The sequence below is a fragment of the Amaranthus tricolor genome, chromosome 9, assembly GCF_026212465.1.
Source record: "Amaranthus tricolor cultivar Red isolate AtriRed21 chromosome 9, ASM2621246v1, whole genome shotgun sequence".
In the NCBI taxonomy this organism is placed as follows: Eukaryota; Viridiplantae; Streptophyta; class Magnoliopsida; order Caryophyllales; family Amaranthaceae; genus Amaranthus; species Amaranthus tricolor.
This window is the reverse complement of record NC_080055.1, coordinates 28,823,813-28,836,999: the sequence shown is the minus strand read 5'-3', so window position 1 is coordinate 28,836,999 and position 13,187 is coordinate 28,823,813. Positions and strand designations below refer to the sequence as shown.

The 13,187-nt window shown below is 30.7% G+C and overlaps 1 protein-coding gene across 1 annotated transcript; it reads left to right on the top strand.

The window, feature by feature from the left end:
• The first annotated feature begins 1,914 nt into the window (after nt 1-1,914).
• Nucleotides 1,915-11,759, top strand: LOC130823506 (receptor-like serine/threonine-protein kinase SD1-8). Its single transcript, XM_057688128.1, has 7 exons — nt 1,915-3,308; nt 9,384-9,554; nt 9,648-9,853; nt 9,970-10,180; nt 10,474-10,711; nt 10,802-10,952; nt 11,036-11,759. Exons 1-7 carry the CDS (start codon nt 1,988-1,990, stop codon nt 11,345-11,347), a joined length of 2,610 nt encoding a protein of 869 aa, XP_057544111.1. The 5' UTR covers nt 1,915-1,987; the 3' UTR covers nt 11,348-11,759.
• Nucleotides 11,760-13,187: the final 1,428 nt, after the last annotated feature.

The following is a 13,187-nucleotide window of genomic DNA, read 5'->3' as shown; positions in this document are numbered from 1 at the left end:
ATGAACATCGATCGGCGCACCTTGGGCCAACAGCTCAAGTCTACGATCCCAACGAGCGATGTGGCGCCAGTTGATCTCCATCTAGTTCGTCGTACCCTAATTCTTGCGCGAAATCAGGTGCAGCTCGGGTTCAGTGTCGCAAGGCGATGGAATGCCTTGTACCAACCCATATTGGCGCAGTACGCGCTCTGGTAGATGTACATCAACAATGTCGAAGTACATGAGTGGCACAGAAGCCCTCCACGCACCTGATTGAATCCTCGAGTGCTCAAAAACAGTTGCGTAGGCTTCCGCAGGGTACGGTCCCACAAAAACTATAATATATGTTATGAAACTGTAAGTTATGTGTAAATTAAATTGCAGTAATGTTAATGAGTACTGAAATATTTACCTAGTTGGGTTGCAGCAGGTCTAACTGATCTCGGTACAATCCGAGAACGGTCCCGGTGTGCTTGTGCGTCTAGCGTGCAAAATTCCACCTTGTACCATATGCAGCATCTGGTGGGGGTTGTTGCGAAGGAGCAGCATCACCACGACCAATGGTTGTGTAAGGTTAGCTGATAAGAATATGCTCCCACCCCCACAGCTGAAGATTGCAAATGTAATTAGTATGTAATTCACCAAATGTGGATTAGAATTAAATGTTATTGTTATTATCTGTAATATGACTATTAGTCCTGCAATCTCCTAGACGTTCTTTCGAGTCAAAATCGGCTTAAAACCTCAACTAGTCAAGTTGTATAGTGTTAGCTTGTGTCCGACTTACAACCCTACTCCGAAGCTAAATCTTAACCAATACAATCAATATCATCATGCTAAGAAATAGTAATGTATGTTAAGGTTAACAATAGATTAAATATGACCTGAATAATATGAATGAAATATAAAGGACATGAAAAATTAGCATTTGTGAGAGCATATGATTTTAGATAAAAATAAAGAACACAAGATAATGTATACGTAGATGATTATTGAAATTAATTTTTTAAGTTAGATCTAGATAGAATCATATAAGATTTAACATTTCAAAAAATACTTCCTCGTAATCTAATGAAATGTCCTATTTGATAATGGACCAAATAAGAAAAGGGGAATCAATCACATAGAGCATATTAGAATTATGAAAAAAAAAGGAAAATGATAATTTAATGGCAATTGTATAAATAGCTAGATTTTATGAGGCAAAAAGGTCACCAAATTGAAAAATAAAACATTTGATATGAATATGTCAAAAAGGAAAATAAAACGTTTGAATTAATTATAATGCATTTGATGCAAATTTATTATTATTCATATAAGTGACCTTACATCATTGCGATTAAGACTTTAATTAGCATTATGAGAAGCCAATTAAGGATTAAACATTGTTCTTGCAATTAATGACAAATCAAATAAGGGGTTTGAGAGTGTTCATCACATAAAGTATTTAAAATTTTCTTAAGATTAATCATAAAATTATTGAATATTTAAGTAAAATATGTTATAGCTTCTCTATTTTTTTTTAACTTTTTCTAATTATTATAATCAATTTTAAAAACTTTATCATCAAAAATCTGAATCCTCACATCTAGTGAGAACGAATTGCTTGTGTACACTACACACATACTCCACTTGTCCCATGAAAATTGTCTTATTGGCAATGAATGGGATTATTAAGAAATTAAAATACTTATCACTGGTAAAGATTGCTTTTCGGTAAAATAATTTTAAAAAAAAATTTATGTATCAAAAGAAATTTATATATCAAATAGATTTTTAATCCAAATATAAAGCATGTCCACGGTGTCACAATCACGTACAACAATTTAATTAAAAAACAAAACCAGTGTAAACATAACAAGTTGACAATGACATAAAAAGGAGTCCATTTTGGTCTTCTTTTCCCTTCCTACAAATCCACTAATAAAATCCAATTTCTTTTCTTAAAATGAACCATTTCCAAACCCATTAAACAACCCCCCAAAAAAAGTGGGAAATTTTTTTAAGAATGAAATTCCCCATTTTCTCATTATTAAGCTATATTATTCTCATTATTATTTCAAATATCTTCATTTTCCCAATTTATTTCCTCTGTTTTTCCCCTGTTTTTGCTTCATCATCTGATACTCTAACTTCAACACAATCTCTTTCACTTAATCAAACCCTAATTTCCGCTGGTGGAAATTTTGAATTGGGTTTTTTTTCTAAAGGAAATCCCAAAAAACACTATTTAGGAATTTGGTATAAAGATATTCCTTCAGATGGTATCTATGTTTGGGTTGGTAACAGAGATGCACCCTCATGGAGTGATTCCTGCACCCTCAAACTAGGTAACCAATCAAATCTTGTGATTCTTGATGATGGGTCCCACATTAGATGGAAATCTGAAGGATCCACGGGTCGAAACCCGATTATACATCTGTTGGATTCAGGGAATTTGGTGATCCGAGAAGCAGAGGATGAAAACCCAGATAATTACCTTTGGCAAAGTTTTGATCATCCTAGTGATACCCTCATTCCGGGTCAAAAACTCGGGTGGAATCTTAAAACTGGACTAGACCGGTTTTTAACCTCGTGGAACGGACCTGATGATCCCGGGTCTGGTAACTATACTTTCAAAATGGATTACCATGGTGACCCAGAGATTTACATGAGAAATGAAAATCAAATTATTTACCGGAGCGGGCCATGGGTTGGGCAACGGTTTAGTGGCGTACCCGAAATGGGAACGGGTAATAACGATTTTACCTTTATTTTTAACCGCAGTAAACAAGAAGTTTACTATAAATTTGAGTTACCCCCTAGTGGGCTGGTAAAATCAAGGTTAATGGTAACTTTTGATGGGTATCTCCAAAGATGGACATGGGTCCCAACAGCAAATAAATGGAACAAATTTTGGTATGCTAGGGCAGATGATTGTGATTCTTATAGGGTATGTGGGCCCTATGCAATATGTAATACCAGTTCATTTTTTGATTGTCAATGTCCACATGGGTTTGAACCAAAAGATTCAACAGCTTGGGGGTTAAGAGATGGTTCTAGTGGGTGTGTTAGAAAAACAGATTTAGATTGTGGGAATGATGGGTTTTGGAAATTGGCTAATATGAAATTGCCTGAAAGTACAAATGCATTTGTTGATGGAAGTTTGAATCTTGATCAATGTAAAAATTTGTGCAAGAAGAATTGTAGTTGTATGGCTTATGCTAATTTGGAAGTGGTTCAAGGGGTTGGTAATGGGTGTGTGATTTGGACCGATAATTTGACTGATATGAGAGATTATATTCAAGGTGGACAAGATTTGTATATTCGATTGGCTCATTCTGACTTAGGTACGTAATATTACCTTATTTGACTTTCGTTTTATTCTGTTTGGTAAATGACTAATGCATGTATTGGATACCCGAGCGAACTACAATGTTTAGGCATTACATTTCCGTTTATTGAATTCGCCCTAAACCCTTTTATTAGTATATAAGTAAGAGCAAAACCCTATAAAGAACAATAATGATAGGGGAGAATTTTTGGTTTGATAGTAAAATTAGAGTCAGGGGCGGGGTAAAAATTGAAAAAAAATTTAAAGGTCATGTGCAATGTTAAAACTATGATATTTATCTAATAATTTTTTATCTATATATACTCTCTCCTATTCATCCAATGTATTCCATTTGACTTTTTATTACTTTTTAGGCGGTCAAATGGGACCACATGTAAAAGAAAAAAGTGTAGTATTTTTAAATTTTAATAGGGGTAAAATGGGATTAGTAGATGTAAAGGTGGGAAGAAGTTAAGTTTAGTAAGGATAAATTGATAAAGTTAGCATATCCAAAATAAAAATGAGACATTTAAAGTGACTTGACCAAATAAGAAAATAAAATACTTAAGATGAATAGGAGGGAGTAATATGTAATTTAATATTGAGATTCTCAATTTTTAGGGGTGCTATACACTTAAACATGTTGAATATGCTCAAATGTTCTCTAATTAGAGCTCAAAATAATGCCTATTTCTATTAAGATTATTTGTTGAAAAGAAATGTAATAGGAGAGGATCATTAATTATTACATTAGCATTATCACTCTATCATAGGGGATATTTTGCAAGGAGTAGGCATAATCTTATTGGCTATAATAGGAAATTAAATACATGAATAAGTAGGATATGTTCTCCTCAATTGATTTCAATGAACCAAAATAAAATATATGTTCATACATTTTTCAAAAAAGATTTGTATTTTCATATCTAAATATAAAATAATCTATAATAGTGAAAATTGATTATGTGCTTATCCATTAGTGTTTTTTGGTTAACATATTTTTTACTCTTGTGAATGAAATTGATTTTTTCACAATGAATTTGGTTATTCTAATTGAAACTAATTACCTTACTTCATTATACATTTAAGGAAGGAAGGGAATTTGGACCTTTATGGAATTACGGTATATTACTGTATTAGACACATAAAAAAAAAAGTTTTTTGTTTCATATAGATCATAAACTTAAAATTTACTTTTTTTTGTCTCATAAAACCCTACTTTTGCAAAATAAAACAACAAAATTAAAATAAAAACAAAATTAAATAAAATACTTTTTGTCTCTTTAAATTTGCTATAGATTATACTTTCTTATATAATAGTTTGTTTTTAAACTACAATATATCAAATTCAGTCTTTTCAAAAAAACTGAGGAATAAAAAATATATTGAAGCCGCCTTATTATTGTTTATAGAGTTGATGAACATTAGTACAGTATCCTTAAAAAAAGTAAAACATAAAAAATTATGGTATTCTAGATCATACTTTAATGTGTTGGACTAGTTTTTTTAGGGTCTCCTTCAAAATGATTATAATTGGTCAAAATTGTCAAATTTTCTAACACCAAAACTTGGCCGAGAATGTCTCAAATTGAGACCAAAAGTGGGCCGGCTCAATTTCACGCGCGTAACAATATCATACGCTTTTCCTCGTTTGTTTTCAATTTCTGGGCATTTATTAATTTTGACCTTAAAGATATAAATTTTGACCTTAAGGATATCAATTTTAACGTAAAGTAAAACTTAAACAGATCAATTAGAATAAAAAATTTCAATTTGGACTTATAAGTGATCAATTTTGACGTTAAACTAATCAATTTCTACTTAAATATGGTTTAGTTTCACAATTTCAGAATGAAGTTTTATAAAATGGTAATATTTTATCATTCTATGGATGAATTTTAAACAACAAATGAATGGTCAATAAACCTATCAATAATAGTGTTAAAATTACTAACATATTAAATTTGAACTAAATGCTATACAATATATCTATACAATTTGAATACTTATTTTTAAAATGATAATTGAAGATTAGAATTTTAATATTGAGTTAGATTATAAAACATCATTGTCAAACTATATGTCATAATTTAACTATTAACATATTCAATTTGAACTAAAACCTGTACAATATCTTTATAGACTTTGAATACTTATTTTAAAAACGATAATTGATGTTTATACGTTCAAAATTGAGTTAGATCATAAAACATCAATTGTGATAATTTAACTATTAACATATTCAATTTGAACTATTTACAAATATATATAAGCGTGTTGAGAAATGAGTAATATCACTATTATTGATCGATGATTAAAGAGTACAAGTACTCTTATGTTCCATTAGAACCATCTTGTTGCATTGAATAAGAGTACTTGTATTGTGTAGTACAACATTATCATTGATAGTGTTATTGACCATTCATTTGTTGTTTGAAATTCATCCATAAAATGATAATATAATATTATTTTATTAACTTCGTTCTCAAATTATGAAATAGAACCATATTTAGGTAGAAATTGATTAGTTTAACGTCAAATTTTAAATGTTTTATTTTAATTGATCTATTTAAAGTTTACTTTAAGTTGAAATTGATAGCTTTAAATTCAAATTTAATACATTTAAGATTAAAATTGAAAAATGCCAGAAAATGGAAAAACGAGAGAAAACATATGAGATTGTTACACGCGCAAACTGGGCCAACCCAAATTAACGGTTTCATTATCAGGCCTCGTCCAAGATAGATTTTCTAATTCAATTGTATGAAGTTTTTGTGTTTAAACATTCATCAGCCAATCTTTTGGACCTAGTTAGGTTTGATTTTGCCAACCTTTACCTTCTCCTTTAGCTTATAAGTACTTTTTTGAAAATTAATATAATAATTAAGAACAATTTATAATTATTTTATTATAAAGGGTTGTTTGGCAAATACTATTAGTTTTTTAGTTGACTTATATGACTTGTGCTGATTGTTTTTTTGACTTTTAAATTAGATATATGATTAAGCTATTTTGGAAATGTATGATAAAATTAAGTCTTGATTTTTGGTTTTATATTAGTGAAAAAGTAAGCTAATAAGCCTAAAATCATTAAAAAAAACTAATAAAGTAGTTTTTTTCATTTTAGCTTAAAATTATAGCTAAAAAGTAATTTACTGGAAAGCAAAACTAAAAACAAAGCTAATAATTCAAAAGCACAAAGCTAAATGTCAACTAACATTTTAATTTATTTATTCCTTTGTTATTAAGAATTTATTAAAGCCAACAAAATCTTCATAAAGGTATCTGAAAATTAGTCAAAATAGCCTAATATAGCTGCTTTATTTTTCAAAGTAAAAGGCTCATGTTTAATTCTCACCTATTTTGACAAAGTGGGCCCTAAAAAAACAAAAAAAATATAGTATAAAAATTAGAAATTAACATAACATTGTTAAAGTAAGTCATCGATGGATTAGGTTATTACTTTCAAAATTATCTTGTTTTTTATACATAATTATTTTTTTTAGTTTGTACTATAAAACTTATATATATATATATATATATATATATATATATATATATATATATATATATATATATATATATATATATATATATATATATATATATATATATATATATATATATATATATATATATATATATATATATATATATATATATATATATATATATATATATATATATATATATATATATATATATATATATATATATATATATATATATATATATATATATATATATATATATATATATATATATATATATATATATACATATACATATTGTGTAATATAATGCAAATTGAGAGAAATAGATAATATACCCATTGAAACATGCAATAAGGTAGGAAAAGAGTGTTGTAGGTAGAATATCACGAAGTACAAGTTTGTTGAACAATCTTTTTCCTATAAAATTAGGCATGGTTCTTGTCAATTGTGGATGTATTGGCCGCCCAACTTAACTTAATAATCAAATACAAGTATACTAGTCTTTGTTTTCATTGTGTAATTGTATACCTTCTCTTTTTATTTATAGTTTCTAGAATATTTTTGGTTTCAAAGTTCTCCATCGACTAAGTCATAACTATATAAAACTTTTGTAGCAAATTTGAATGGTAGGTTAAAAGACTTGGATGTAATTAAGATTGTGAATCTTGATTGACTTAGTTTGTGATTTGGACTAAATTTAAAATATTAGTATAAGTTGAACTGAATACTTACTTTTATATATATATATATTAAATCTGCTTAATTGACAATCTGACATCATACCTTTCTGTGTTATATTGGATATTACACAATTCTTCTGTGCCATATATTCTGAACCAATTTGTCGCTATTCCGATCCGTTGCTATTTGTATTTAGTAGTTCATCATCAGTTCATCGCTTTTTTATTTTAGACGATTGTTTTTATTTTCAATTACAATTTCGTTACTGGCCTGATATCCATTAATGCCATATTTGGGAACAATGATTTCATTTGAAAATTTAAAATTGGCTCAAATATATTGTTTGGCAAATAAAAAATTTTCAAATTTGAATTTGGATCAAATCCCACAATTGTTGTTAAAGTTGAGAATTTGAGAATAATTATTTAAACCTTGTCATTTTCAAATTTTTTATTTATGATTTTATAATTGAAATTCACAATTTAAAAAGAGATACTTATACTCAAATATTACTTAAATTTAATTATAATAATAATATTTCTCTTATAATATGTCACTATTAGAAACTATTTTAATATGTCACTATTAGACAAAGTTAAAATAAAGATGATGATCTGTTAATCTGACAATACGTCCATTGTCAGAAAAAATAGAAGTACGTATTTGGCTATGTAACTACCCAACAATATTCTTGATAATGATAATGCATCACTTGATTAATATAATCATATATTTGATCTTATTTGGAACCAAAATTTTAAAGGATAAAATAAAGATCCAATTACATAGCAACCGATATATTTTTCCAATCACGTTTCATATTTTGTAAAATCAAATATTTGATGTGGATAGTGGACCAGAGTCGCTATGTTTTAGGTGACCAAATTGTATTTTTCTAAAATTTAATATATTTTTAATATCGCAACTTATTTTATCTGTCTTTTAAAATTTTATTCAATGTGGATTTATATTATCGTTAATAAGTCTAGATTGTATTATTAATTGATGAAGAAATAATTTAGGATTTAGGTCAAAGGTTAGATCATGTAATCGTGAATTAAGACTAAGTAATACAATGGATATAAAAAATTGTATAAGGGTGTGTAAAAATATTTGATTTGAATAATTGGATATTCGGTTTTCAAAATTGGAAAATCCATTTGATATCAAAACGGATAATTTGAATCGGATATTCGTTTTTCAACTGGATACAGAATACCACATTCGAATCAGAGTCTAAGTATTTACAAAATCAGATATCCAGTTGTTACAATTTTAATTTTTTTTTTATTTTTATATATATGTTGAGCTAGTGTTCCTTATGTTATGCGAGTATTTGCACATCTTGTGTGCCTATTGGCTTAGAACTTTGAACTTAATAGATATGCTATATACACTATCCTTTATTTCATTTATAGCTCTAATAATTCTCTTTTTACATGAGAACTTTTCGAAAAAAGTGTAGATATTAAAAAAAAACAGAGGATAGTAACATTAAAGTCGGTCATGTGACATAGCTTGGTTCCATGCTATTTATAGATTGGAATATTGCATACACACTAACTAGGTATCATGTATGTCCCAATCTATGTTACTCGGACTCTTCATTTTGCTTCACATGTTCGTGTCCCATCTTTAATACTCGGACATTTTAGGCGTAGAATTGAATGTTTAGAGTTTAGACGTATCCGACACTTGAACACGTACCAGTCTCTAACATTAGTACCCGAGTCCGAGAACATAGGTCCCAATGACTTGCTTGTGCTTGGGAACAAAAAATACAAACTTGCCTTAAAATTCAATTCACCCACCAAGGAATTTCCTCAATGAACATCTCAATATCAACTTTATTTTTATGTACTTGTGTTATCATCCTTAATACATTAGTCTTAAATTTCATGTCATAAACTCAACAGGAGGTTTAAGCTCTGGAAATGGTTCTGATAACTCAAAGAAAATTGCAATGGGTGTTGGTATAAGCATTGCTTCCGCGATGGTAACAACCGGTTTAATCACATTGATCATATTGAAGCGCAAAAAAGCACAAAAAACCCGAAATATACTTGGAAGAACAGTTGACACAAGAGGTACATATAGTACATTTCAGCACAAAAGACTCTCTTTTACTATCATAAATTTGTTTGTTTAAACTGTTCTTTGTTATGTTTTTAACATTTTAGCTTCAAGAACAGCTCCAACCGAAAGGAGCCAAGAAATTCTATTAAGCGCGCAAATGATCTCTAGCAAAAGGGACTACTCGGGGGAAACGAAGAATCTAGATGAGGTTGAGTTGCCCTTTTTTGACCTCTATACCTTAGCCGTTGCTACTGATAACTTCGATGATGCAAATAAACTCGGACAAGGTGGTTTTGGACGCGTATATAAGGTACATTTTCATGTTTCTTAACTAATATCAAGTTGAAGAATAAAGGGCCTTAGCTTAATTGATTTATCGGTTGTTTTCTTGTTATAGTTTGTATCTGAACTGTCGGAAAATTTCAGGGTGTGCTGTCAGATGGACAAGAAATCGCAGTGAAAAGACTATCTAAGGAATCAGGACAAGGAGTAGAAGAATTTAAGAACGAGGTTAGATTGATCGCAAAGCTTCAACATCGCAATCTTGTTCGATTACTTGGTTGTTGTGTCGAGATGGATGAGAAGATGCTTATCTATGAGTACCTTAGAAATCGAAGCTTGGATGCTTATTTGTTCCGTAAGTCTCTATATCATTATTAAGAACATTGTAAGTCTCTATCGGAATCATTTAGAGGTGTTCATTCGGGTTATCGGGTTGATTTCGGGTTAGTTTGAAATCGAGTTTTGTGTCCATAATATTTTTACATAATAATAATTCGTTTTTGAAGTAGGGTTAAATCGAGTTCGGTTACAAGATCAGGTAAATTTTGGGTCGTCGGATCTGTTTTGAACACCTCTTGAATCATCATCATCGCATATTCTTTCTAGTTCAAAATCCTTATTCTTTCGTTTTCCAATGATTTTGGGCAGATAAAGAAAGGTGTGCATCGCTAAGCTGGGAAACGCGGTTCAACATAATTTGTGGTATTGCTAGGGGGCTTTTATATCTTCATCAAGATTCAAGGTATAGAATAGTTCATAGAGACCTGAAAGCAAGCAACATTTTGCTCGATGGAGATATGAATCCAAAAATTTCCGATTTTGGTATGGCAAGGATTTTCGGAGGAGATCAAACGGAAGGGAACACAAGGAGAGTAGTCGGAACATAGTAAGTACTCCTAATACCTTACAAAAAAACTTCATAATATTATCAACATATAATCTATATCATGGGAGATTAATGAACTTCGTTATTCAGTGGTTACATGGCTCCCGAGTATGCAATGGATGGACTTTTTTCGATAAAATCGGATGTGTTCAGCTTCGGAGTCTTGGTGCTAGAGATACTTAGCAGCACAAAGAACAGAGGATTTTATAATGCAGATCATGAGCTAAACCTTCTTGGATATGTAAGTAAAACGCGAACATTTTGCGCGCCTTTATCATGTATATGATCATTTACTAATGGGAAACGCATATTTGATATCGACAGTCATGGAAGCTATGGAGGGAAGGAAAAGGGACGGAAATACTAGACAAGTCGATAGGAGAGTTATACTCGATACATGAAGTGTTAAGGTGCCTTCAAGTCGGTCTCCTATGCGTGCAAGAAAGGGCAGATGATAGGCCAACGATGGCATCTGTGATGCTCATGTTAAGTAGTGAATCTGCTGCTTTGCCTCAGCCTAAGCTACCAGGCTTTTGCATGGGATGGAACCCTAATGAAACGGATTCTTCATCGAGTAAACTAGACGAGTCATTCACCGTGAACCAAGTTACAGTCACAACATTAAATGCGCGGTAGAATGTCCATAAGTAGCAAACTTAGGTCAGTGTATATTCAAGAAGTTAAGGTACACAACATACATTTTTCTTGGTCATTTGCTGTCATTTTGCACTATTTTTTGGTGCTCTTTTGGGGTAGAAGTCTGATTGTTGTAAGGTGTGAAGAAAGTGATTAGAGCAACAGTTTTGATGTGAGATTTTACTGATTTGATTCTTACAAATAGTTTTAAATTGATAAGGAGCTATGTATACATTGTTGAGTTAAATATATATATAGTACATGTTTTGAGTTAATTTGTTGTAGTTGAACGAGAGATTTCACCCAAAAGACTAGCCTGAAGGCTGACGGTGGGAGAGCCCATTTACTCTATATACTCCATATTAGTTACTCATATAACTGATGAGGGACAAAGTCCCATAACCTTGTTATGGTCTCAAATTCATTTTAACATTCGAACCCCATAAGGCCCAACATCCTTGTTGGTCTCGACTGGCTTACCCCAGGCCACCACGCAAAGTCAACTTTGATACCATTGTTATAAAACAAACGAGAGAACTCGCCACCCATAAGACTAGCCTAGTAGTTGAGAGAGCTCATTTACTTTATAAATGCTAATTAGTTGCTCGAACATCCGATATGGGATAGAAGCATATAATGGTGGGAACTTAGCAGTACCGTTCCTGACATTGTGTGGGCCCTAGGCAAAATTTAAAAATTGGGCCCCTTTTATAATATTTCTAAAATATAGATTTAAGAAGAAAAATATAGAAAATGTAGTATATAAATGTGTTCACAAAATATTACATGTTGTCTAAAAAAAAGACATTTTATTGCGCAAAATATTAAAAAAAAAACTTGTCTCATATGCATTTTTTCTTGTAAAGTTTTATCAATTGTTTGACTTTTTTTCAATCTTTCCCTCATTTCATTCCATGTATTCATATTAGTCATATGCTCTGCACTAGTTTCATGTTTTTTGAGTCTTTCACTAATATGTTGCCAATCACGTAAACTCTCATTAGCTAGTAAATTTCGATTTTTAGCAGATTTAAACAACTTACAACAAAAACAAAACACTTTGTCAACGCTGTTGGAATAAACTAACCATTTTCGATCGCTAATCTCTCCCTTACTCATCAATTTTCAAGCAAAATATGAATAAGAAAAATGCCTATTATTAACATCCAAGGGAAATCAAGATTTAATTCTTTTATAGGTCCCTTTTCAACTATAACGTCTCTTAACTTATTATCAATATTATCCCAATCTTTAGGATCAAAAGAATCAAATGGTGAAATAGTATTTTCATCATCCTGCATAACATTACATGGATTCATCTTCATTAACATTATTATTTAAAAATACACTGACATTCTCATCATCAACTAAATTAACATTTTCTCTGATATCATTATGAAAAGTTTCATTTATATTCACATTGTGATGAGAATTTCTGTAACAACCCGTCTTACCGTTGACTGGGTAAACAGGGTCATCACTGGATTCGTTTCCCAAGAAACTGAAATCACACTTCTAAAACTCAAGCAAAGGGGTCACAAGCTCTTCAACGTGACTAATTCAGCTAAATCTCAAACCAAACATCTAACCTAAACATAAAGTAATCTTATAATTTACTCCGAGTTCAATATAACCAACATAATCAGAACTAATATACATTTAACAAATTCCTAATACAAACGATAAACTCCCACGGGCTCAGCTCAAAAGAACATCCTTGGCACCCTCAACGATAAACTCCCACGGGCTCAGCTCAAAAGGACATCCTTGGCACCCTCATCAACATTGCTAACCCACTTGTTCCTGACCAGATTCGATCTGTAATCGACTAAAAGATGGA

Excerpts from the sequence above, each read along its gene's own strand:
- LOC130823506 (XM_057688128.1), top strand. The coding sequence starts at position 1,988 with ATGAAATTCCCCATTTTCTCATTATTAAGCTATATTATTCTCATTATT. Across the intron at positions 9,555-9,647 it reads AAGAACAGTTGACACAAGAG|CTTCAAGAACAGCTCCAACC; the intron begins GTACATATAGTA and ends TTAACATTTTAG. Across the intron at positions 9,854-9,969 it reads GTTTTGGACGCGTATATAAG|GGTGTGCTGTCAGATGGACA; the intron begins GTACATTTTCAT and ends GGAAAATTTCAG.